The 23,277-nt window shown below is 45.1% G+C and overlaps 1 protein-coding gene across 1 annotated transcript in view; it reads left to right on the top strand.

Moving 5' to 3' along the window:
* LOC139530685 (connector enhancer of kinase suppressor of ras 3-like) overlaps positions 1-23,277 on the top strand; it is a 76,353-nt gene that overhangs the window by 31,053 nt on the left and 22,023 nt on the right. Inside the window, exons 3-12 of the mRNA XM_071327311.1 lie at positions 7,183-7,385; positions 8,101-8,188; positions 16,366-16,407; positions 18,049-18,168; positions 18,309-18,368; positions 19,165-19,233; positions 19,443-19,589; positions 21,529-21,662; positions 22,277-22,470; positions 22,596-22,682. Of these exons, the coding sequence (XP_071183412.1) occupies positions 7,183-7,385; positions 8,101-8,188; positions 16,366-16,407; positions 18,049-18,168; positions 18,309-18,368; positions 19,165-19,233; positions 19,443-19,589; positions 21,529-21,662; positions 22,277-22,470; positions 22,596-22,682 (1,144 nt within the window). The remainder of the gene's footprint in view (positions 1-7,182; positions 7,386-8,100; positions 8,189-16,365; positions 16,408-18,048; positions 18,169-18,308; positions 18,369-19,164; positions 19,234-19,442; positions 19,590-21,528; positions 21,663-22,276; positions 22,471-22,595; positions 22,683-23,277) is intronic.

Raw genomic sequence — 23,277 nt, 5'->3', positions numbered from 1 at the left:
GGCCCGCTAATGACAAAGCCAGAGGTTCTGTTTGTTCTTAACTCGCTCTCTACAGCTTAGTGTCAGTCTCACTATTTCTGTTTTGGTTCAACACAGTTGCTGTGTGTCTTTTCATGATCCACGTGGGCTTTTAGAGCGCCTGAGATATTTAGACGCATCTTTTCTCCATTTCTTCTCCTGGTATAAATCTGCCTAAAGTTCATGAAGTTTCCATAATGATCTAAGGCTCTGCGTGTCTCAGTGGCCCTCTGAAAGAGCAATTTGGATACTGAGATGTGGTACATTTGACGCGTTATGAGTTTGCACATATGGCTGTTTTTCCGAGCCACCGTGCTTCTACATCTGCATTTCTTGCTGTTTTGGGGTTTTTGGCTGGGTTTCTGTATAGCACTTTGTGACACATGCTGATGTAAAAAAAAATACATTTGATTGATTGCTACATCAGGCCCATGCAGCTCGATAGGGACGACTCTAGGATGAGGTAAGTAATATGTCATCTGTTCCTGAGTAAATGCTCCTGATATAAAACGGCAGCTGAGTGGAGTTAGCTGCTGATCACTTGCAGGTTTCCTCAGTGTGGAGCTGGGCCGAGCGAGCGCAGGCTATTTTCTGCTCTTTAGCGTATTTAGCCATTACCGTGCCAGTCAGGCTGAGACCAGCAAAGCTGGCGTGGATGCAACACCCTGTGAGCCATCTAACTTTTCTTTTCTTTTTTGGGGGGGAGGGTGGGACCTTGGCCAGACTAAAATCTAAAATGTAAAAGTGTTTTTAATGCAGCGCTACACTAACCAGAACAAGCAGCTGACTGACGTCATGATGAATGTAGCCGCTGTGATGTTTGATAAGAGCATTGCAGTCTGAACACGACCAGAGTCTGTGTTAAGGTAAGGGCTGTATTACCAAACTGCAAACAGGGCACATGCCCCCCAAGGGGCCCCCTTCCCCTCGGATATACGGCTCCCTCGGGAACAGACCCTGACCCCAGTCATCTGCGTGAAGAGGAGGTGGAGAAAGAGAGGCAGGAGGGCTTCCTTCTGAGGAGTAGGCGGGGATCGAATAAACCCCCACTCCCCGAAATTCTGCTCGCAAACATGCTATCTTTGGACAATAAAATGGACGAGTTATTGGGAAGATTAAACTACCAACGGGACATTAAAAAGTGTAACATCTTATGCTTCACGGAGTCGTGGCTGAACGACAACAATATCAACATACAGCTGGCTGGTTATACGATGTATCAGCATGATAGAACAGCGGCGTCTGGTAAGACAAGGGGCGGCGTTCTATGTATTTTTGTAAACAACAGCTGGTGCACGATATCTAAGGAAGTCTTGAGCTATTGCTTGCCTGAGGTAGAGTTTCTCATGATAGCTGCAGACCACGTTACCTACCGAGAGAGTTCTCATCTATATTCTTTGTAGTTGTTTACATACCACCACAGTCAGAGGCTGGCACCAAGATAGGATTGAATGAGCTGTATTCCGCCATAAGCAAACAAGAAAACGCTCACCCAGAGGCGGCGCTCCTAGTAGCCTGGGACTTTAATGCAGGGAAACTTAAATCAGTTTTACCTAATTTCTATCAGCATGTTAAATGTGCAACCAGAGGGAAAATAACTCTGGACCACCTATACTCCACACACAGAGATGCATACAAAGCTCTCCCTCGCTCTCCATTTGGCAAATCTGACTATAATTCTATCCTCCTGCTTACAAACAAAAATTAAAGCAGGAAGCACCAGTGACGAGATCAATAAAAAAGTGGTCAGATGAAGCAGATGCTAAGCTACAGGACTGTTTTGCTAGCACAGACTGGAATATGTTCCGGGATTCCTCAAATGGCATTGAGGAGTACACCACATCTGTCGTTGGCTTCAATGACAATAAGTGCATCGATGACGTCGTGACCGTACGTACATACCCCAACCAGAAACCATAGATTACAGGCAGCATCTGCACTGAGCTGAAGGCTAGAGCTGCCGCTTTCAAGGAGCGGGACTCTAACTCGGAAGCTTGTAAGAAATCCCTCTATGCCCACAGACGAACCATCAAACAGGCAAAGCATCAATACAGGACTAAGATCGAGTCTTCCGACAAGCGCCAGAGACGGTGTAGTATGTGGCAGGGCCTGCAAACCATTAGACTACAAAGGGAAGCACAACTGAGAGCTGCCCAGTGACACGAGCCTACCGGATGAGCTAAACTGCTTCTATACTCGCTTCAAGGCAAATAACACTGAAACATGCATGAGAGCACCAGCTGTACCGGAAGACTGTGTGATCACGCTGTCCGCAGCCGATGAGAGTAAGACCTTTAGACAGGTCAACATACACAAGGCCGCGGGGCCAAACGGAATACCAGGATGTGTACTGCAAGCATGCGCTGGCCAACTAGCAAGTGTCTTCACTGACATTTTCAACCTCTCTCTGTCCGAGTCTGTAATACCAACATGTTTTAAGCAGACCACCATAGTGCCTGTGCCCAATAACACGAAGGTAACCTGCCTAAATGACTACCGACCCGTAGCACTCACGTCTGTAGCCATGAAGTGCTTTGAAAGGCTAGCTCACATCAACACCATCAACACCATCATCCCAGAAACCCTAGACCCACTCCAATTTGCATACCGCCCCAAAAGATCCACAGATGATGCAGTCTCTATTGCACTCCACACTGCCCTTTCCCACCTGGACAAAAGGAACACCTATGTGAGAATGCTATTCATTGACTACAGCTCAGCGTTCAACACCATAGTGCACTCAAAGCTCATCAATAAGCTATGGACCCTGGGACTGAAAACCTTCCTTTGCAACTAAATGCATGCTTTTCAACCGTTCGCTGCCCGCGCCCGTCCGACTAGCATCACTACTCCGGACGGTTCTGACTTAGACTATGTGGACAACTACAAATACCTAGGTGTCTGGCTAGACTGTAAACTCTCCTTCCAGACTCATATTAAACATCTCCAATCCAAAATGATATCTAGAATCGGCTTTCTATTCCGCAACAAAGCTTCCTTCACCTACGTCGCCAAACATACCCTAGTAAAACTGACTATCCTACCGATCATTGACTTCGGCGATGTCATTTACAAAATAGCATCCAACACTATACTCAGCAAACTGGATGCAGTCTATCACAGTGCCATCCGTTTTGTCACCAAAGCCCCATATACCACCCACCACTGCGACCTGTATGCTCTAATCGGCTGGCCCTCGCTACATATTTGCCGCCAGACCCACTGGCTCCAGGTCATCTATAAGTCTTTGCTAGGTAAAGCTCCGCCTTATCTCAGCTCACTGGTCAGGATAACAACATCCACCCGTAGCACGTGCTCCAGCAGGTATATCTCACTGGTCATCCCCAAAGCCAACACCTCCTTTGGCTGCCTTTCCTTCCAGTTCTCTGCTGCCAATGACTGGAACGAATTGCAAAAATCGCTGAGGCTGGAGACTTATTTCCCTTACTAACTTTAAACATCAGCTATCCGAGCAGCTTACCGATCGCTACAGCTGTACATAGCCCATCTGTACATAGCCCATCCAATCGACCGGATTGTTTTTATTTACTTTTCTGCTCTTTTGCACACCAGTATTTCTACTTGCACATCAATCACTCCAGTGTTACTATGGCCTATTTATTGCCTACCTCCTCACGCCATTTGCACACACTATATATAGACTTTCTTTTTTTCTATTATGTTGTTGACTGTACGCTTCTTTATTCCATGTGTAACTCTGTGTTGTTTGTGTCGCACTGCTTTGCTTTATCTTGACCAGGTCGCAGTTGTAAATGAGAACTTGTTCTCAACTAGCCTACCTGGTTAAATAAAGGTGAAATAAAATAAAAATAAAAAACTGGATCCTGGACTTCCTGACGGGCCGCCCCCAGGTGGTAAGGGTAGGTAACAACACATCCGCCACGCTGATCCTCAACACAGGGGCCACTCAAGGGTGCGTGCTCAGCCCCCTCCTGTACTCCCTGTTCACTCATGACTGCACGGCCAGGCACGACTCCAACACCATCATTACATTTGCCAATGACACAACAGTGGTAGGCCTGATCACCGACAACAACGAGACAGCCTATAGGGAGGAGGTCAGAGACGTGGCCGTGTGGTGCCAGGACAACAACCTCTCCCTCAACGTGATCAAGACAAAGGAGATGATTGTGGACTACAAGAAAAAGAGGACAGAGCACAGCTCCATTCTTATCAACGGGGCTGCAGTGGAGCAGGTTGAGAGCTTCAAGTTCCTTGGTGTCCACATCAACAACAAACTAACATGGTCCAAGCACACTATGCAGTCGTGAAGCGGGCACGACAAAACCTATTCCCCCTCAGGAGACTGAAAAGATTTGCCGTGGGTCCTCAGATCCTCAAAAGTTCTACAGCTGTACCATCGAGAGCATCCTGCCTGGTTGCATCACTGCCTGGTATGGCAACTGCTCGGCCTCCAACAGCAAGGCACTACAGAGGATAGTGCGAACGGCCCAGTACATCACTGGGGCCAAGCTTCCTGCCATCCAGGACCTCTATACCAAGCGGTGTCCGAGGAAGGCCCTGAAAATTGTCAGACTCCAGCCACCCTAGTCATGGACTGTTCTCTCTGCTACCGCACAGCAAGCGATACCGGAGTGCCAAGTCTAGGTCCAAGAGGCTTCTTAACAGCTTCTACCCCCAAGCCATAAGACTCCTGAACTACTAGTCAACTGGCAACCCAGACTATTCACATTGCCCCCTCTCCACACCACTGCCACTCTCTGTTGTCATCTATGGATAGTCACTTTAATGAACTCTACCTACATGTACATACTTCCTCAACTAACCAGTGCCCCGCACATTGACTATGTACCGACACCCCCCTGTATATATTGTTATTTTTTACTGCTCCTCTTTAATTACTTGTTACTTTTCTCTTATTCTTATCTGTATTTTATTCAACTGCGCTGTCGGTTAGGGGCTCGTAAGTAAGCATTTCGCCGTTGTAATAAATTTGATTTGATAACAAATAGTTAGTATATAATTGCAAACTGTGTAGAATTGCAGGAAATTAGCTTTAAATCTGCACAATTCTCTCAGCTTAATGACAAAATGTGAACAAAAGCATAAAATGAGCTGTAAAACCTCAACAACAAATCTGCCTCATTGCAAAAAGTGTAGAATTTAAAACTGCAACATTTTCTCTTAGCCTCATGACAAAATGTGTAGAATAGCATAAAACTTCACATTTGGGGGCCCAAATGCTGTATTCTGGCCCTGGTTAAGGTTACTACCAGCTTCACTCCTTTGACCTACCTGCATGCGGGTGGAGTGGGATTTTTGATAACACAGTTGATAACATGGTATCCTCACCGGTCCCACTCCCATTCACAAGGGGTCGATAGCAAAGTTGTTCATTTTTTTGGTCTTTTCATTTTGTGAATGCAAAGAAGGGTCACCTTCCCTTGCTACTGAAGTGGCTAGCTAGCTGGCAGTCTGGCTAGCTAGCTGGCAGTCTGGCTAGCTAGCTGGCAGTCTGGCTAGCTAGCTGCTGGCAGTCTGGCTAAAAACATAGCAAGCTAGCTAGCCTTTTTAGCTTCCCACATCTCCATGTGAAATAATCAGATTTATAATTTAAAGAAGATGCCCTGGCAAATATTCTTATGCTTGCCAGTGTAACCTAAAACATTATCCCAGTTTTGATATACTGCTTGTGTATTCATTCCCATATCAGTTAAAAATAACTCATGAAATGTATTGTACAACAGACAAAATTCACAAATTCTACAGCACAACGGCAGAGTCATGGCTTAAGTGTAAAACTAATAACTCGATAATCCATGCTTTCTGGGAATGCTATAAAGTCCGGAAGTTGTGGGCATAGCTAGAAAGTTGGCTGTCAGAAGTATTACAATGTAAATGTACTTTTAATCCATCTGTCTGCATATTTCAAGACATGGCATATGGGGGTGTAGTGAGTTTCCCAATGGGCTGGACAATTCTCTTATCACTCATCTTGAAAAATCTTGGAAGTCAATCAATCCGCCATCATTGTCATAATGGAAAAATAGTTAAGAATGTTTTATTATTGAAACAGCATGGGTGACCGAAGAAAAACAAATTGGTAGAATTTAATGCAGGCACTCGGGATGGGGGTGTGAGCATGCGGGTCTGGCAGATGAGATGTAGTCATTCTTTGTGTCTGTAAGTTGTTGTTCGTTTGTATAAGTTGGTATCTGGAGTGTAAAAAATGTAATTCAAATAAAAAGATTAATAAAAAAATATTTTGGGGGGTGGATTCTTGTTTGGTTTGCTGTTTGAACTCTCGCTAAGACTGTCGTTAGGGCCACATGAGGGCAGGTACAGGGCATAACATTGCCTCAAATAAGGGATTTCTTTGGCCAATAGGACCCATTTTATATCAGCTTGGTATTTTCAGGGTCGATAACTCTGAAAGAGAAAATCTCTTTCTACACAGTTGAAGTGAAAACTAGGTTGGGTGTGTCTGTCAATCATTTGCCTAATCACTTTTCCTGGAGCAGGTCAGGGTTGTAAGGGCGATATGAATGAACAGTATATAGATCTGGGGCCGGGCTTACAGTTCTGCCCTCATGCTTTCTGCCTTCACTTGCGCTTCTGCCCTCCGATGCACCTTTCCTTGCTGTTAAGAGTCTGATCACAGCAGCAGTAGGCCTAGACTACAATACAGTACACTACACGTTGTCTGTCTGTTGCTCGTGACCCCTGAAGCCTCTTCCTTTTGACCGTGTGAAGGGTCTGTAAATTAGTGGATTGCGCAAGGAGGAAATGGCCTGGCTCAGGAATGCAAACTTTGCCTGCTATATGGGAATCAGGTGTGGGAATCTGGAGTGACGCCTCCCTCCCGAGGGTTGAGCCAGAGATGGACATGAAGAATGCAGGGGAATTTCACCCCAGAGGTGCCGAGAGAGACATGGCCTCTTTTAAATCATGTGTGTCATAGAGCATTACAATTAATAACCCACATTTACTCTGCAGGAAACAACATGTTTGTCTGTAAAATGGAATCCAGAGCCATAAAAATCTGGAAAAACTGTTCCGACCAAGAATATGGCTGCTATGACGATTGATTGATTGACATTCACTGTAACATACTGTACACTTTCTTCTATGACTAAAACGATAACCTCTCAAACTCAATTCTCTCCTTTCTTCCCCTCTCAGAACTACGGAGTGGAGACCGACAACCTAAAGGGTCTGGTGGTGAGGATGAGAGCGGCCACCAACGGCCTGCACATGTCCACGTCAGACCACAGGAAGAGCCCGACGTACAACGGCAGCACTTCCCGGAAACCTCCCAATAACTTCCTAACCTCTGTAGTGGAGCTCATCGGAGCCGCCAAGAGCCTCCTGGCCTGGCTGGACAGGTAAGACCTAACCTCCATGGTAACGATAGTCCTAGCTACATAAAATCTGCTCTATATATTCTAGCCCATGGACTGCCATTGGGGTTAGCTGTAACGTTAGTGTTTCCTACGCATAGGCGTCATTGAGCTCACTGAATCCCCTAATGACTAGAATATGCTGCTACGCTACACATTACAGGCATTGGTTTTCCTCGGCCTCTACAGACTATAACAGAAACGCAGCTCCTCTCTCAGGAGAGTTTCCAGAAAGGGTTTGAGGACATATGAGTGAAATTGAGTACAAGTCTGGTGGTTTCCTCTACCGCTGTCTAGTCATTGTCCAGAGAATATCCAGATGAGATTTCAGAATCAATCTAGCCATACAGATGCAGATTCTTTTCATAGCATTTGTTTTCAAGATCACTCTGTCAGTTAACTTAACCAAAAGCAGTATTTTCTGAAAGTAGTAGTAGTGATGTTAACATGTTGACCTTTATTTTTTTCTTCTGAGGTTTGTTTCCAGATCCAAAATGTATATATTGTGATTAAAGGTTCACCAGTACTGTTCTTTTCCTATGAACTGCATTAGAGGTGGCTCTATGTCACTCTGTTGTCCCATTGTAAGATTTACCTCCTTCTCAAGCTCTCCTGACAACTACTGTATCTCAGTGCGGTCAGGGACATGACCTGAGGATGTCATGCCAAAATGGCCTTTCAATCTTCTCTCTCGTTGCAGTACGCCCCTGACTGGGATCAGTGACTTCACCACCACCAAGAATAAGATCATTCAGCTGTGTCTGGACCTCACCACCACAGTTCAACAGGTCTGCACGCTCTCTCGCCCTCGCCCTTCCCCACTCACTCACTCACTCTCTCACTCACTCACTCACTCACTCACTCACTCACAACAGTGCACGAGTAGAGTAACTACTCAGGGCAGACTAGCCTATAGGCTAGCCTACTCCACTCAGGGCAGACTAGCCTATAGGCATACACATGTAGGATTAAGTAAAGGAGCAGAGGGTTATGGGAACTGGGGAGAGTGGGGGCTATGACAGGCTACTGGCTTCAGGCTGATGTCATGTCTGAACACAGTACAGGTTAGCTAATGAGGAGACCCCCAACCGCGGTGGTGTTTAATGGCAATCGCAGCCTCTGCGTTTACAGTTTCATAAAAACCTCTGGTGCTCTTTAAAAAGCATCTGCCGACATTCCGCAGGCTGCATTATTCCCCTGGCCATGTAGTTCCAGTTACCCCCCCGGCCATGTGGTTCCAGTTCCCCCCCAGCGGGAGAGCATACTATCTGTGTGTACATCCTGTGGAGGATTAATGCACGGTGGGTTGAGGTAGTGGTACGGTGCTCTCCTTCACTGCCACATATTAGATGTTTACCTCCCTTTAAAAAGTAGCAAATCAGCAAACATCCTTCTAGGTTAAATGTGTTTGATTTGGCCACAGGCTGTCAGATTGCTAAGGGTCTATTTATATCAGATTTATAGAATGAATATTTCCAGGTTGTTTTCCAAACTGGTTATGTATGTATGTAGGCTCTGAAAGAAAATGAAAGGGGTTAGTTAAAGACCCAACAGAGTAGCATAGTGCCAAGCTTCTTTTTGACAGTTTCTTTCCCCAGGGTATCCCAACAATTGATAAACAGGCGTTTACATTTTATACACGTAGTGAAAATGGCTGTTGAGACTGCAGGTGCCGCTTTTGAAGGGCTATTGCATCGAGTAATTTCCATTCCAGAGTGCCGATTGCCTCACCGATGTCTGGGATTTCAGCGGCCCGGTGATTTACTGTTTTGGGTCTCACCCTGGGTGTGGAGGAGGAGGAGAGGGGGAACTGAGGGGAGACATTTCCCACGGAGGCGTTTGAAGTGAAGGGTTTTTGTTGCAGCTTTGCTGTGCTGTACTGTAGGAGACCCCTTGGCCTACATGGCACTCAGCTGTGTGAGAGGCCCAGGTGGATATCTCTACAGTTCACCCAGGGGCTACATTATCCTGTCAGAGACACATGCAGGAAGTTACCTCCAATGCATGGACCAGTGTATCTCACATAGGCTTCAGACACTCTTGAACTCTCCCAAACGCACTGTGGGGGAGTATCACTGTGATTTCTGTGGTGTGGGCGGGCTTCATGAGGTGACATGGCCTTTTCATGAACCTCCACCAAGAACGGGGCTTTTAGGATGGACAATTTATGTCCTGCTGGCTGAATGAACCCTATGTATACATGCACAATAGAGCACCGCAATAAAACAGCGAACATGCAGCCATCTCATCTGACCCGTGAGGTGAGAGCTTGCTCTGTCTTCCTGCATGACGGCAGTCGGGTCAAACACTAAGTGATGAGGTGGAGAGATATTGTGGGAGGAAAGGGATTGTCTGGAGGGCAGGTCTGAGTCCTCATGGTGTTTTGATATCTTGTTCTGTAAGATCCTGTACAACAGTCCAGTCCGGTCAGCTGTATGAATGGCTCCATGTTGGAATGTTGTACCAGCAGTCTTCTCTTTTTGCCACTTCATCTCTCGGCTGGACAAATCTCTGGTTACAGATCAAAGGCTGCAGGGCCGTCTGGGGAGTCATCTGATCCTAGTCTGCTGTGGGAGGACAACCAGGGCGTGAGGAGGCTGAGGACTCGCTGCTATACCCAGAGAACGTTTCCTCAGTCTTTCCCTCTGGTCTTGGTTTCAATCTGGCATATGTATGAAGACTGCTTCAGTTCTGTGTTTGATGCAGATACGAGATGATTTTGTGTTCCACAGATCTTCTAAGGGATTATGTAAAAAAACACAGATCTGAAAGATTATGTCCAAGAATATTACATTCATATTATGCAATAATTATCTGCTTTTGATATAAAACAGTCTGCATGTGATTCACTTTGGCACAGTTTACACAAATCAAATCCGTGGCATATTATGATACTGTTTAGTCAATATTTTTGACCTCAAACCCAATAAATGTGTCTTTTTAGCATATCTGTCTTGACGTGTAGAATGCATTTCAACTTGATGTAGTCATCCAAATATAGACCTTGATGTAGTCATCCAAATATAGATTATGGCAAAAATATGTACTGGTTTGTGATGGAAGTCATGCCAAATTCTTTCCAAAACCATCACACGTCCTTGGCCGCGTTGGAAAGTAATTGAGGGGGAAGCATTGTGTTTTGGTACCAAAACTGAAACCTATGTTGGTATTTTATGCTGATTAGTTTTCCTTCCATGTTTGTTCTGGCAGTTTGTCACTAGCTAAAGGAAAATATAGTTTTTATACAGTACCAGTCAAAGTTTGGACACATCTACTCATTCCAGGGTTTTTCTTTATTTGTACTATTTTGTACATTGTAGAATAACAGTGAAGACATCAAAACTATGAAATAACACATATGGAATAATGTAGTAGCCAAAAAAGTGTTTAACAAATAAAAATATATTTTATATTTGAGATTCTTCAAAGTAGCCACCCTTTGCTTTGATGACAGCTTTGCACACTCTTGGCATTCTTTCAACCAGCTTCACCTGGAATACTTTTCCAACAGTATGGAAGGAGTTCCCACATATGCTGAGCACTTGTTGGCTGCTTTTCCTTCACTCTGCAGTCCAACTCCTCTTAAACCATCTCAATTGGATTGAGATCGGGTGATTGTAGAGGCCAGGTCATCTGATGCAGCACTCCATCACTCTCCTTCATCAAATAACCCTTACACAGCCTGGAGGTGTGTTGGGTCATTGTCCTGTTGAAAAACAAATTATAGTCCCACTAACCGCAAACCACATGGGATGACGTATCGCTGCAGAATGCTGTGGTAGCCATGCTGGCTAATTGTGCCTTGAATTCTAAATAAATCACTGACAGTATCACCAGCAAAGCTCCCCCACACCACCTCCTCTATGCTTCACAGTGGGAACCACACATGCGGAGATCATCTGTTCACCTACTCTGCGTCTCACAAAGACACGCCGGTTGGAACCAAAAATCTCAAATTTGGACTCATCAGACCAAAGGACAAATTTCCTCCGGTCTAATGTCCATTGCTCGTTCTTCTTGGCCCGAGCAAGTCTCTTCTTACTATTGGTGTCCTTTAGTAGTGGTTTCTTTGCAGCAATTCGACCATGAAGGCAGTCTCCTCTGAACAGTTGATGTTGAGATGGGTCTGTTACTTGAACTCAGTGAAGCATTTATTTGGGCTGCAATTTCTGAGGCTGGTAACTCTCTAGTGAACTTATCCTCTGCAGCAGAGGTAACTCTGGGTCTTCCTTTCCTGTGGCGGTCCTCATGAGAGCCAGTTTCTTCATAGCGCTTGATGGTTTTAGCGACTGCACTTCAAAGTTATTGAAATGTTCCATATTGACTGACCTTCATGTCTTAAAGTAATGATGGACTGTCGTTTCTCTTTGCTTATTTGAGCTGTTCTTGCCATAATATGAACTTGGTAATTTACCAAATCTTCTGTATACCACCCCCACCTTGTCACAACACAACTGATTGGCTCAAATGCATTAAGAAGGAAAAAAATTCCACAAGTTAACTTTTAACAAGACACACCTGTTAATTGAAATGCATTCCAGGTGACTACCTCATGAAGTTGGTTGAGAGAATGCCAAGAGTGTGCAAGGCTTTTACCAAGGCAAAGGGTGGCTAACAATGTTTTGGTTATGACATGATTCCATGTGTTATTTCATAGTTTCGATATCTTCAATATTATTCTACAGTGTAGAAAATACTAAAAATAAAGAAAAACCCTCGAATGAGTAGGTGTGTCCAAACTTTTGACTGTTATTGTATGTGCATCAGTATCCCAAAAGAAAACACTCAGCTCAGTGCAGATCATAAGACGATTCTAGAGAGAGACTGCTGGAAAAACTCATGGTGCTAAAGGACAAACCAGTGCTCGTCTATCATCAGCCTTCATGGTTTTCACAGATAAGCTAGCAAATCTTGTCCATTCAAATACAACAATGGTCTGACAAGCCAAGTGTATTTGCCGACAGATACTCCTCCCCCTTGGGCCATAGGAATGTGTAAGGTAGGGGAATATGGAAATTCTCGGTCGTCCCCCATACGTTGTCTGCACAATGGTGGCTAAGCAACAGTGGCTCCCTCTGACCAGCCATAACCAGGGGTCCTTTCACCACCGGACCACAGGCCACAAGTCCTCCAGCTGTCTTAGGAGGCTGTTACTTCAGCTGTGAGCCCAGGCAGGCCCAGCTGCAGTCTGGGGAAGGGGGACCCTGGGAGAGGGCCAGGGCCGAGGGGCTTCTGTCTGTGGATGACACAGCAGTTACTATAGGATGTTCCCAACTTCTCCACTCCCCTGGTAGTCACACAGCAGCTACTGTTTCTTTCTTTTTTGCAGGAGACTCGCCTATCTATCAAATACATGGGAACACAGTGCTAAACAGTATTTTGTTTACTGAAGTCTCCAAAGAACAATTCCCCATAAAGGGTGGGATGAGTATGGGTTGTTGGTCACCTTGAAGTTAGAGGATATGGTTCTTACAATGTACCAAGTTGTGTTTTCTAGATGTAAGGTTCCTATATTTACACTGAAACCCCACTACAAGTTCTGCAATTATATTGTCCCCAAGGTTATAAAGAGATGTAATTTGACTCAGAAAGCTGTTTTATTGTAGGCCTTGTCCATCTCCCACAGTCCGATACACTACATGACCAAAAGTATGCTCATCGAACATCTCATTTTAAAAACATGGGCATTAATATGGAGTTGGTCCCCCCTTTGCTACTCTAACAGCCTCCATCCACTCTTCTGCGAAGACTTTCCACTAGATGTTGGAATATTGCTGCTGGGATTTGCTTCCATTCAGCCACGAGTATTAGTGAGGTCGGGCACTGATGTTGGGCAATTAGGCCTAGATCTCAATTGACGTTCTAATTCATCCCAAAGGTGTTCAATGGGGTTGAGGTCAGGGCTCTGTGCAGGCCAGTCAAGTTCTTTCACACCGATCTCGACAAACCATTTCTGTATGGACCTCGCTTTGTGCACGGGGGCAATGTCATGCTTAAACAGGAAAGGGCCTTCCCCAAACTGTTGCTACAAAGTTGGAAGCACAGAATTGTCTAGAAATGTCATTGTATGCTGTAGCGTTAAGATTTCCCTTCACTGGAGCTAAGGGGCCTAGCCCAAACCATGAAAAACAGCCCCAGACCGTTATTCCTCCTCCACCAAACTTTACAGTTGGCACTGCATTGGGGCAGGTAGCGTTCTCCTGGCATCCGCCGAACACAGATTCGTCCGTCAGACTGCCGGATGGTGAAGAGTGATTCTTGACATTGCATATGTTGAGCTTAGGCTTGTGTGCGGCTGCTCGGTCATGGAAACCCATTTCATGAAGCTCCCGACGAACAGTTATTGTGCTGACGTTGCTTCCAGAGGCAGTTTGGAACTCTGTAGTGAGTGTTGCAACCGAGGACAGACGGTGGTCCCGTTCTGTGAGCTTGTGTGGCCTACCGCTTCGCGGCTGAGTCGTTGTTGCTCCTAGATGTCTCCACTTCATAATAACAGCACTTACAGTTGACCGGAGCAGAAATTTGACGAACTGACTTGTTGGAAAGTTGGTGTCCTATGATGTTGCCCTATGACGGTGCCATGTTGAAAGTCACTGAGCTCTTCAATATGGCCATTCTACTGTCCATGTTTGTCTATGGAGATTGCATGGCTGTGTGCTAGAATTTATACACCTGCCAGCAATGGGTGTGGCTGACAATGCCGAATCCACAATTTTGAAGGGTTTTGTGTATACAGTTGAAGTTTATAGTTTACAGCAGGTAGCCTAGTGGTTAGAGCGTTGGACTAGTAACCGAAAGGTTGCAAGATTGAATCCCCGAGCTGACAAGGTAAAAATCAGTCGTTCTGCCCCTGAACAAGGCAGTTAACCCACTGTTCCTAGGCCGTCATTGAAAATAAGAATTTGTTCTTAACTGACTTGCCTAGTTAAATAAAGGTAAAATACATAAAAATAAACATACACTTAGGTTGGAGTCATTAACTCGTTTTTCAACCACTCCACAAATTTCTTGTTAACAAACTATAGTTTTGGCAAGTCGGTTAGGACATCTACTTTGCACATCACACAAGTAATTTTTCCAACAATTGTTTACAGACAGATTATTGCACTTATAATTTACTGTATCACAATTCCAGTGGGTCAGAAGTTTACATACACTAAGTTGACTGTGCCTTTAAACAGCTTGGAAAATTCCAGAAAATGATGTCATGGCTTTAGAAGCTTCTGATGGGCTAATTGACATCATTTGAGTCAATTGGAGGTGTACCTGTGGATGTATCTCAAGGCCTGCCTTCAAACGCAGTGCCTCTTTGCTTGACATTGTGGGAAAATCAAAAGACCTCAGAAAAAAAATTGTAGGCCTCCACAAGTCTGGTTCATCCTTAGGAGCCATTTCCAAATGCTGGAAGGTACCACGTTCATCTGTACAAACAATAGTACGCAGGTATGAACACCATGTGACCACGCAGCCGTCATACCGCTCAGGTTGGAGACGTGTTCTATCTCCTCGAGATGAACATACTTTGGTGCGAAAAATGCAAATCAATCCCAGAACAGCAGCAAAGGACCCTGTGAAGATTCTGGAGGAAACGGGTACAAAAGTATCTATATCCACAGTAAAACGAGTCCTATATCGACATAACCTGAAAGGCTGCTCAGCAAGGAAGAAGCCACTGCTCCAAAACCGCTATAAAAAAGCCAGACTACGGTTTGCAGCTGCACATGGGGACAAAGATCGTACTTTTTGGCGAAATGTCCTCTGGTCTGATGAAATAAAAATAGAACTGTTTGGCCATAATGACCATCATTATGTTTGGAGGAAAAAGGGGGAGGCTTGCAAGCCGAAGAACACCATCCCAACCGTGATGCACGAGGGTGGCAAAATCATGTTGTGGGGGTGCTTTGCTGCAGGAGGGACTGGTGCACTTCACAAAATAGATGGCATCATGAGGTAGGAAAATTGTGGATATATTGAAGCAACATCTCAAGACATCAGTCAGGAAGTTAAAGCTTGGTCGCAAATGGGTCTTCCAAATGGACAATCAAATCAAATCACATTTATTTATATAGCCCTTCGTACATCAGCTGATATCTCAAAGTGCTGTACAGAAACCCAGCCTAAAACCCCAAACAGCAAGCAATGCAGGTGTAGAAGCACGGTGGCTAGGAAAAACTCCATAGAAAGGCCAAAACCTAGGAAGAAACCTAGAGAGGAACCAAGCTATGAGGGGTGGCCAGTCCTCTTCTGGCTGTGCCAGGTGGAGATTATAACAGAACATGGCCAAGATGTTCAAATGTTCATAAAATACTATGACCCCAAGCATACTTTCAAAGTTGTGGCAAAATGGTTTAAGGACAACAAAGTCAAGGTATTGGAGTGGCCATCACAAAGCCCTGACCTCAATCCTCTAGATAATTTGTGGGCAGAACTGAAAAAGCGTGAGCGAGCAAGGAGGCCTACAAACCTAACTTAGTTACACCAGCTCTGTCAGGAGGAATGGGCCAAAATTCACCCAACTTATTGTGGGAAGCTTGAGGAAGGCTACCCAAAACGTTTGACCCTCGTTAAACAATTTATATTCAGTTCTGCCAAATACTAATTGATGTATGTAAACTTCTGTGATGAAAGAAATAAAAGCTGAAATAAGTAATTTTCTCTAATATTATTCTGACATTTCACATTCTTAAAATAAAGTGGTGATCCTAACTGACCTAAAACAGGGAATTTGTCCTAGGATTAAATGTCAGGAATTGTGAAAAACTGAGTTTAAATGTAATTGGCTAAGGTGTATGTAAACTTCCGACTTAAACTGTATGTAGTATATATCTGGATATTTGATCACATATTTGCCTATCCCCTATACCTTGTTTTTATTTACTTTCTTTGCTGTGAAAGAACCTCTTCCTGTGTTTTGATGTGGAGCATTGAGATGCAGCCCAGCTAACATGTCTCTCCTCCTCCACAGGACTGCACTGTTTACGAGATGGAGGAAAAGATCCTGGAAGTTGTAAGTATATCTCCCCTCTTTGTTGTTTCCACATTCCCGCTTTCTATAGTAGCACTCCGGGAAAGTCTGTTTGAGCCTTTGGGGAGACGTAGCTCTATAATCCGTTACATGGAGATTAGGTGACATGCTTACAGGGCAGTCTCCCTCAGCGATAATAGTGTAGGCAGGGGCTATGGCACTTTGGTTAAAGAGGTGTCTAAAATGTGCCCTGGCCATCAATCAGTTTCCTGTCCCTGACACTCTCCAGACTCTGAGCTGACACTGGACTTCTTCCCTCTCAGACACCCTTATTGTAATCATTTTTGTTTCGTACATTTACCCTGTTTTCTCCACAATTTTGTGATATCCAATTGGTAGTTAGTCTTGTCCCATCGCTGCAACTCCCCTACAGACTCGGGAAAGGCGGCGATCGAGAGCCATGTGCCCTCCGAAACACGACCCTGCCAAGCCGCACTGCTTCTTGACACACTGCTTGCTTAACCCGGAAGCCAGCCGCACCAATGTGTTGGAGGAAACACTGTCCAGCTGGCGAGGGAAGTCTGCTTGCAGGTGCCCAGCCCACCACAAGGAGTCGCTAGAACGCGATGGGATAAGGAAATCCCATCCGGTCAAACCCTCCCCTAACCCTGACGACGCTGGGCCAATTGTGCGTCGCCTCATGGGTCTCCCGACCACAGCTAGCTGTGACACAGCCTGGAATTGAACCCAGGTCTGTAGTGATGCCTCAACTACTGCGATGCAGTGCCTTAGACCGCTGCACCACTCGAGAGGCCCCCCTCTGACACCCTTGATGAACTCTGCTGCAGACACACAAAATAGCTAGACTTCTGTCTACACTGTTTAGAGTCTTCTCCATGCCGAACTTGTTGTTCAATGAACTGTCCCGGGAAAAGTATTTTAGTTACAGCCTGGTCCCAATCAATGGTGAATAGTAGCATCTCAGTGATTTTCTTGTTTCTTTACAAATTCCTGTCAAATGATCTGGTTATAGACATGTGTGGTCAACCCGAAAATTCAATTTGAGCTAAAATAAGTTTGATTTAACGTTTGACTGTCCACATCTGTATGTAGGCACAACTGTGTTGTTGTGAGTGTTCACACATGATGCTTGTTTCTCGCCTGAGAAGAAAAAGTTATTTCTTCTCTGAGCGTCACTAAAATGCCCCCACTAATGATGACAAAGTGGTGAGATTGTCCATAATGACCTAGAAAGGGGGGGGGGGGGGGTGACATTGATGACCCTCACCCCCCTCCTCTCTCCCTCACCCCTCTTCCCTGAGGAGGGTGATAATGTCCCCAGAGACTTGCTGCTGAGGGACAGGGCCTCTCGTCACCAGACCGCTGGCCGGCAGTCCACCCCTCTAACACTGCATGTATGCAGACAGCCAAAAAAATAACACTTCTTTGGTGACAGGCGGTAGCTACATAATCATGTGACAGGACATTAAATCACTGGGCTGGTCATGTAATCACAGCAGTCATAAAAGCACACAGTCACTGTTTGACAATAAGACTTAAATCAAATTAATTTGATGAGATCGATTCATGAAATTCCATGAGATTTTGTTTTCATTCTTTGGGTTGTTTGTTTGGTTTTCCTGTCTTGCTTAAAGGGGTTTCCTCCCCCCTCTCTCATTGCAGTCCAAGGTCCTGAACAGCATCTGTGACCAGACCATGAGAACAACCTCTGACCCTCTGATGAGCCAATCAGCATGCTTGGATGAAGTTCTGCTCAACAACATCAAGCCTGGGGAGGGACTGGTGAGGAATGCTGCATGGGAGTTTCCAGTTTAACCCCAAACCCTCTGAATTACAAGCTACATTTATCTAGTGTACCTCAACTTTCTCACAAGTTCAAACTGTCTCAGAAATTCATGTTCCTTATGTTCATATTCCTACAGGGTATGTACATCAAATCCACCTATGATGGACTCCATGTCATCACAGGGACCACAGAGCATGTAAGTATTGTGGCCACAGAGGAACAATTTAGTAGATCTTAGTGAAAACCATCCTAGTGAACGCACCTTGCTCCTTTTGTTCAGTTAGTCTAAATGTGCACCTTTTTGTCGGTCTTATCTACTTCTCACGGTTCAATATACATCCTGTTGGTATAGCAACTCTTAATGTTTTGCATAAACAATAGTTGCCAAGTTCTGATGGGGAGACAGTTAAGGGTGGGCTTCAAACAGTACATCTTCTTTCCAACCCAACCTGCCCCCCCCCATTCTGAGGGTGCTCAAGGGCATTGCTGTTTACCACTGAGCTAGGATAGCAGTGTAAATGTGTTCCTTACCAAGCAGTGGAGAGAGGCGTTTAGAGGTTAAATAATATAGCTGTTCCTGTCTTCATCATCCATTTAAGAATCACAAACTTCAACAGTAAAGCGTCCTCCTTCAGAGAAATGTTGGCAGCAGCGCCATTACAGCCTAATTATCATGCCTCCAGTCGTTAAGGATGAATCCAACCTTAACTCATCATATGACTCATTCATTCCTTTGACATTCACATGCATAATGTGACGACGTATTCATAAAGAGGGCGTTTGTGTTGTTTAGTCAGAGTTATGTAAAACGTATATTTCCTCAGGGGCTTATTAAGTGGTCTGTTTCATAACAAGCCCATACATGGCACTTCTGACGACAAAGCGAACAGATGAAGGTGGAGTTATCCAGGGGCTAATACTACATGAAGGTGTTGTCTCTGAGCTAGGGGGGTTTGTATACTAATCCTGTCCTCTCCTCTCTGTGTTGTCAGTCCCCGGCAGACATGACCAGGAAGATCCATGGGGGTGATGAGGTGATCCAGGTCAACCAGCAGACAGTGGTGAGCGCCCGGCACCTGTTATCTCTGAAACCTGTCACAGAGAAAGGTTCAAGCAGTTGGAATGTGTTCCTTGCAGTTGACCTGACTACAGTGTGACATAATAATTTCATAGGGGGGAAGTCTTCTAGTTTCTTGCTGTGCCTCTTTCTGTTGTCCTCCGCTATGATGTACTGACACTGATCGATCTGTGCTGCTGTGCCTTGTCTCAGGTGGGTTGGCAGCTGAAGAACCTGGTGGGGAAGCTGAGAGAGGACCCTAAAGGTGTAGTCCTGCTGCTGAAGAAGAGACCTACAGGCACCTGCGGGTTCACACCTGCCCCTCTCAAGAACATGCGCTGGAAACCGCCCATGGCGCAGGTGCCCACCCCAAACCCCTTAATCTTTTACTTGGGTGTTCTTACCAAAGCAGTGTTATGGTTATTGTTCATATTACCTTTTGTTGGATGTGCCTCATGAGGGAGTATGGAGAAATGTTTGAGTGTAACAAGCCTAGACAAGTGTAGGAACCAGCCTGAGAGTTGGAGGAAAATATCCTGGAAGCTGCAGGGCTGAGGACAATGCAGAGCTGTTCTCCATTCAGTGATGGCATCCAAATAAACAACAGCTACTGTACTCACACACTGGTGATGATGTCACTCAGACTGTGTCATCAGTAGTGGCAGCCAGCAGTCTGTAAGTCAGTCTGCAGAGACAGGAGATAGCATCTCCTTCAGTGGAGAATATAGCTGCTTTGGAAGTGGTTTGTGTAGGTGTGTGTAGAATCAGATCAACATCCAGCAGTAGGGTGGGAATCCTCAGTAGTATGGCCTGTATGATGGGGCTGGGCGGCAGGGTAGCCTAGTGGTTAGAGCGTTGGACTAGTAACCAAAAGGTTGCAAGTTCAAATCCCCGAGCTGACAAGGTACAAATCTGTCGTTCTGCCCCTGAACAGGCAGTTAACCCACTGTTCCTAGGCCGTCATTGAAAATAAGAATTTTTTCTTAACTGACTTGCCTAGTTAAATAAAGGTAAAAAAATAAATAATAATAAAATAAAGTCTCCATGGATGACAAGTATTTCAATAGGTCGCTCAGTGATTCAGCTCACTGGGTACAGCTTGGGTACACCCTCTTTTGAGAACGTTCAATCCCCAAAGGTTTGCTTTAGCGGAGAATCAAGTCTGAGGGTACCGACAAGATCTGTGTTAATAAAGTTATGTAATGGTAATCCAATTCACCACTTTTCTCATATGGGAACAATTAGGATCTGGCTAAGCTCTTACCCACAGCAATGCACCTGAGCCACGACTGCAGTAACTGGGGCTCCACAGGGAACAATAGGTTGTTGTAACCGAACCTGTGCTCTGGTCCTGGCACTGCCTCGTTATGCCTCTGGAGGCTGCTTCTGCCTTGGGAAAATCAGATCACATATCAGACCAGAGATGGTTTCACTTAACAAAGAACCTTTCATCACAAAGATACCAGATCACTCTGGACTTGTCCACCGCCGTGTTTGAACAGGGTGTCAGGAATCAAAGCTCCACATCTTGGGTTTAATGATAAGAGAGAGGCGTCGGTGTGTTAAACAATGGTGGATCACACAGTGATTCAGGAGTGACACAGGGTTCTACAGGTATCCTGGTAATAGGGGAGGAGGTGAGCGTAGACGTACCAGTATTTACTGTGTTTGATGCAGAGTGAAACTGAACATGGTCAATTTACCAAGTAGTGTGGTTTTAAAATAGCACCATAGCTGTGGTAGAATAGTATGGTTTCTTAAAACTATGTTGCTGCAGCTATTTTGGATTATCCTCAAAATACTTCCATTCATTAGATACTACTGCACTGTCGGAGCTAGGAACACAAGCATTTTGCTACACCCGCAATAACATCTGCTAAATATGTGTATGTGACCAATAAAACGTGATTTGATTCTCTAAATAGGGTAGTATAGATTTAAAGAGACATAGGCAAATATAATGTGGGGAAGGGGATACCTAGTCAGTGACCTGCCATATGTAGGATAATCCAGCTCCTTCCTAACAAGTAGTGTTTAGAATGACTTGGTTAGGGTATGTAAACACAGCAGAAGAGACTTTAGGTAATCAACCATCCGTTATTGTAATGAATGTTGGAAGTTTAAAAATGTGACGAAAGTCATCGGCTAGAGTAGACTATAGGATGTGGCAAAAGGGGGAAACACTCTTCCTTGCCAACAAGTTACGTTTAGATTTTATAGTAGACATAATAGGTAATAGGTCCTATGAGGGGAGCATTTTTCTGACAGATTGTATTTTTTATTTTATTTTTTATTTCAGAGTACTCCTTCCCTGAACAAAACCCAGTCTCCAGGCTGTTCCACAGACAGCTCCACCAAGGAGAAACCAGCCATCCTGGACCTGTACATCCCCCCTCCCCCCTCAGTACCCTACACCCCACGATGTGTACCCCTGTAAGTACACTATGCCCAGGAGGGTTACCAGGAAAAACCTTAGGCTCAAGTTATAGGTTTAGAATTTGCTGTGTTCTGGCCCTATGCTACAGGGTGAGTCAAGGGTCTGTGTGGGCCCCTGTAACCCTGCACTGAGGGAGTCGTGCACCCACAGACAGCCTACACTCATTCTCCAGCTCCATGCTCCTGGCTTTGAAGTTTGGATAATGAGTGGTTCAGCCCCCTGATCATTCGCCACTCTCCTCTTGCCTATAAACCCCCACAGCAGAGCACATTCATTTGTGCCGACTCCATCCAGCTCCGCTCACGCCACAGCCAGACCTTATGCAACAGCCTCTCTGTTTCATCTGCCTCCTCAGACACCCTCCCTCTCTCGCTGTATCTCTCCCTCTCTGTCCATGTATGCCAGTGACCAGGCTGTTGCTGCATTCACCATGTTTACCAGATAGTGAATCATCCTTTTTTTGCCGTTTAGTGGACTCTCATATCCACAGCAACTTTAGTTAGGAACTGAGCAAAAGCATAAAGCAAATTTGACAGATTATTTTATCTCCCTCCTTGTGTTCTCACCTATATGAAATGGGACATTGCTAATCAGTATTTTCTGTCCACAGAGAGAGTAAGATCAGCTCGTACTCGAGCATCAGTAAGATCAGACCAAAGGGTTCGGAGTCGCCCAACTCCTTCCTGGACCTGGAGAGTCGAAAACGCTTCACCATCGCAGACTACGAGAAGATGGGCGTGGCCTACCCCATCGAGGCCAATGTAATTCAGCCCAGGATGAGGGAACGCATCACCTCATCTCGTGGTTAGTAGTATCCTACCCCACAGTAACCACACACACACACACACAAGGCCCACTCGTTATACAATTCAAGACAATATTCAAAACCAGTGAACCAAAATATTCAAACTTTTTGTATTTCTGCTTAGGTAAGCCCCGCCCCCTCTCCATGCCAGTGGACACCTGTCTTGGAGTGGCAGACACCTATGCCAAGCCCTGGACACAAGGCCGGAAAGGTAACAAACACACACCATAGACCCATCTTCTGAGTTACTGCAGAACAACAACTTAACCACCAGAAATCTAATTGACCACAACCTCAATCAGATTATCCAGTTCACACCTTCAACAGCTAAATACATGAGAACAAATTATAGAATTCACCCCTCCAATGACCTTGGAGGCATGGCACCTCTGCTTAATTTACCAATGAATGAACCATGTGATTAGTGTCAACTCAGAGCCATACTCTAGCTCTTGCCTGGATTGGATTAACTATAGTTTACAGCAACAAGATCAGTTCCTCATCCTCTGGTCTCCTTGGAGAGAACAGACACATGGCTATGAATGCACAGACAGAGCCTTCAAACAGTCTCTCTGCTGGAGACCCAATTACACTGCAATGGTAGAGGAGTGGGTGAATGTTTTAATTGGCTGAGATGCCTGTGCAATTCTCCTCCACAGCCAACACATGCTGTAGAGATCCAGAGTACTCCTCTTTTAATGGGACAGTGCTTCTCTATAATACATTTAAGGCCTACTGAAGATATGCCCTAAAATCAACAAGTTATTCTCAACAACGTGCATTTGTACAAAGTATTACTTTTTTTT

The sequence above is a fragment of the Salvelinus alpinus genome, chromosome 9 (genome assembly GCF_045679555.1).
Source record: "Salvelinus alpinus chromosome 9, SLU_Salpinus.1, whole genome shotgun sequence".
NCBI classification, from domain to species: Eukaryota; Metazoa; Chordata; class Actinopteri; order Salmoniformes; family Salmonidae; genus Salvelinus; species Salvelinus alpinus.
The sequence above is the reverse complement of the archived record's forward strand: the minus strand, read 5'-3'. Positions and strand labels throughout refer to the sequence as shown.